Genomic DNA, 2,184 nt, shown 5'->3' with positions numbered 1-2,184 from the left:
AGACTAAAAATTTCTTAACGAATGGCCTCGGAAGGGAGTTCTGGTATGGGTAGGAGTTTAGAGATTGTGAGGGTGGACGAGCCTATTGTGGCGACCTCCTCAGAAATAGCTGGGGCCATAATGGGAGGGAAAACATGTGGAAGCGACCGGATAGCCCTCCGGATACTTCTGTGCACTGGGGGGCATCGGACTACCCATCAAAGTTGAGGGAGGCCGACCTTGGTAGACTTAGGACAGAATATAGGATCCCGAACAGTGTGGACCTGATTCTCCCAGGGCCAGAAGAGAGAGCTTGTTACCTAAGGCCGGGCTGCGTGGCCATTAGCGAGGCGATCCTTAGGGCCGGACTTAGGCTGCCTATTCACCCGTTCTTTAGGTTGGTGCTTAGGTCTTACGGGCTAGCCCCGACGCAGCTCAATCCGAACTCCTGGAGCCAGATGGTGGGCTCCTGGATGTTGTGGAAAGAGGCGTCGTTAGGAGTGGAGATGCCCCTTTCCGTTTTCCAAACTCTTTACATACCCAAGGTTACTGTCGGGGGGGATAAGACCCGGGGCTGGTACTACCTGACGTCGTGGGGTTCCCACACTCCATTTGTGATCGATCTGCCGAGCTCCATCAAGGAATGGAAGAGCTCTTGGTGCTGGGTAGCGGGGCGATGGGACACAATGGAGGGGGACCCCCTGGCGCCTCTTACAGTCCCGGCGAAGTTTTCAACACTTAGTGAGTATAGTAGTTGATATTTTATTTCTCTTCGGTCGGGCTTGTGTTTAACAGATGTTTCTTTTCGCAGGTTCCCTCCCTCGGTGCGAGCTGTTGACAGAGGACTTCGACATTATTTGCGTTATTTATCAACTGCCTCAGAAGAAGAGGTCATATCACAGGCTCATTCGGAAAAACATACACTTCGTCACTCACGACTTAATGGCGTCCCAAGGTAATAGGACCGAAGCCCACACTCTTTTAACCTGAACTCCCTACACTTGTATTAATTCCTCATTCGTTTCTTTGCAGATAACTTCAAGAAGAAGCTGCCAGTACGCCCTGACTTCAAAACTATTCAGAAAATGATGGCTGAAGCAAGGGCACTGAAGGCCTCCTCCTCTTCATATAAGAAGCAAATGGAGGAGCTGGTGGGGGCCAGTAAGAGACTTCTGCCTCCGACGGAGGAGGAGGTTCAGGAAGATCCGGAGGCCGACCTCCGAAGGAAGGGCAAGAAAAGTGCTGCCCCTCCCAGACGCCCAACCGTGGCGAGGCCACCCCCAGTTATGCGGCAGACAACTATTCCCACTGGGGTGGCCCTCCCAGAGAGAAACCCCACTGCTGCGGAGCCTGTCGCTGCCCAGGACACGGCGCCCCTCGCGGCCGTACCTATTGAACATGTTCCGGGGCAGCAGAGGAGGAAAAGGGCCCGCTCCAGCAAAGAAGTTGACTTCCTCGGCACCAGTTCAGAAGAGCCAGTAAGGGAGGTGCTGGAGGCTCTCCCTCCGGAAACAGCTGGGGTGGCGGTGGTCCACAGCCAGTATTGGACCGAAGAGTGGAGGGACCACACCGCCTCCTGCACTGCTGAAGACTTGGTGGCGGTGAACAGCGCCTGCGTGGCCCGAGCACTAAGCACAAGTATCCAACTCGAGGGCTTGGTGAAGGATCTAAACTCCAAGAGGGAGGACCTCGCCAAGCGTCTCGAGGAGGCGATGCATTACGGGGACGCTGTGCGAGCTGCCCAGGCCAAAGCTGCCAAGGCAGAAGAGGAAAAGAGAGCTGCTGAGGTCCAGCTCGCTGCTTCGCAGGCGGAGGTGGAGCGGCTGAAAAAAGAGCTCTATGAGGTGGAGTGCCAGGTGGCTGTGGTGACTCGGCGGCTTGACCACGCTAATGAGCACCACAAGCTTGCCACTGATGCCCTGGAGGCCTCCAACAGAGAAAAAGCGGAGCTGAAGCAGCAAGCAGAGGCCCAGTCAGTGGAGATTGCCTCTCTGAGGGAGGAGTTAAAGTCAGCGGGGGAGGTGGCGATTCAAAATTTTATTGATCACTTCGAGGACCACCCCCTTTATGACGACTTCGCCAACTTCTGGGCCTCGTGGAGTGCCCAGAGCCTATTGGGTCGGCTGAAGGAGGTGCACCTCACACTGGACATCTCTCAACTAGAGGCTGAGTTCGGGGGACCCACTGGAGGTCGGCCTGACAAGG

General features: G+C 55.5%; 1 protein-coding gene across 1 annotated transcript in view; it reads left to right on the top strand.

Moving 5' to 3' along the window:
• The window catches only part of LOC111412722 (cellulose synthase-like protein D4), a 5,976-nt gene extending 5,255 nt beyond the window's left edge, over positions 1–721 (top strand). The window contains exons 4-6 of the mRNA XM_023043642.1: positions 54–376; positions 466–524; positions 621–721. Coding sequence (XP_022899410.1) covers positions 54–376; positions 466–524; positions 621–721 — 483 coding nt within the window. The remainder of the gene's footprint in view (positions 1–53; positions 377–465; positions 525–620) is intronic.
• The last annotated feature ends 1,463 nt before the right edge of the window (positions 722–2,184 follow it).

Source organism: Olea europaea, chromosome 16 (genome assembly GCF_002742605.1).
Source record: "Olea europaea var. sylvestris chromosome 16, O_europaea_v1, whole genome shotgun sequence".
Classification (NCBI taxonomy): Eukaryota; Viridiplantae; Streptophyta; class Magnoliopsida; order Lamiales; family Oleaceae; genus Olea; species Olea europaea.
This window is presented reverse-complemented; position numbering and strand designations above follow the sequence as displayed.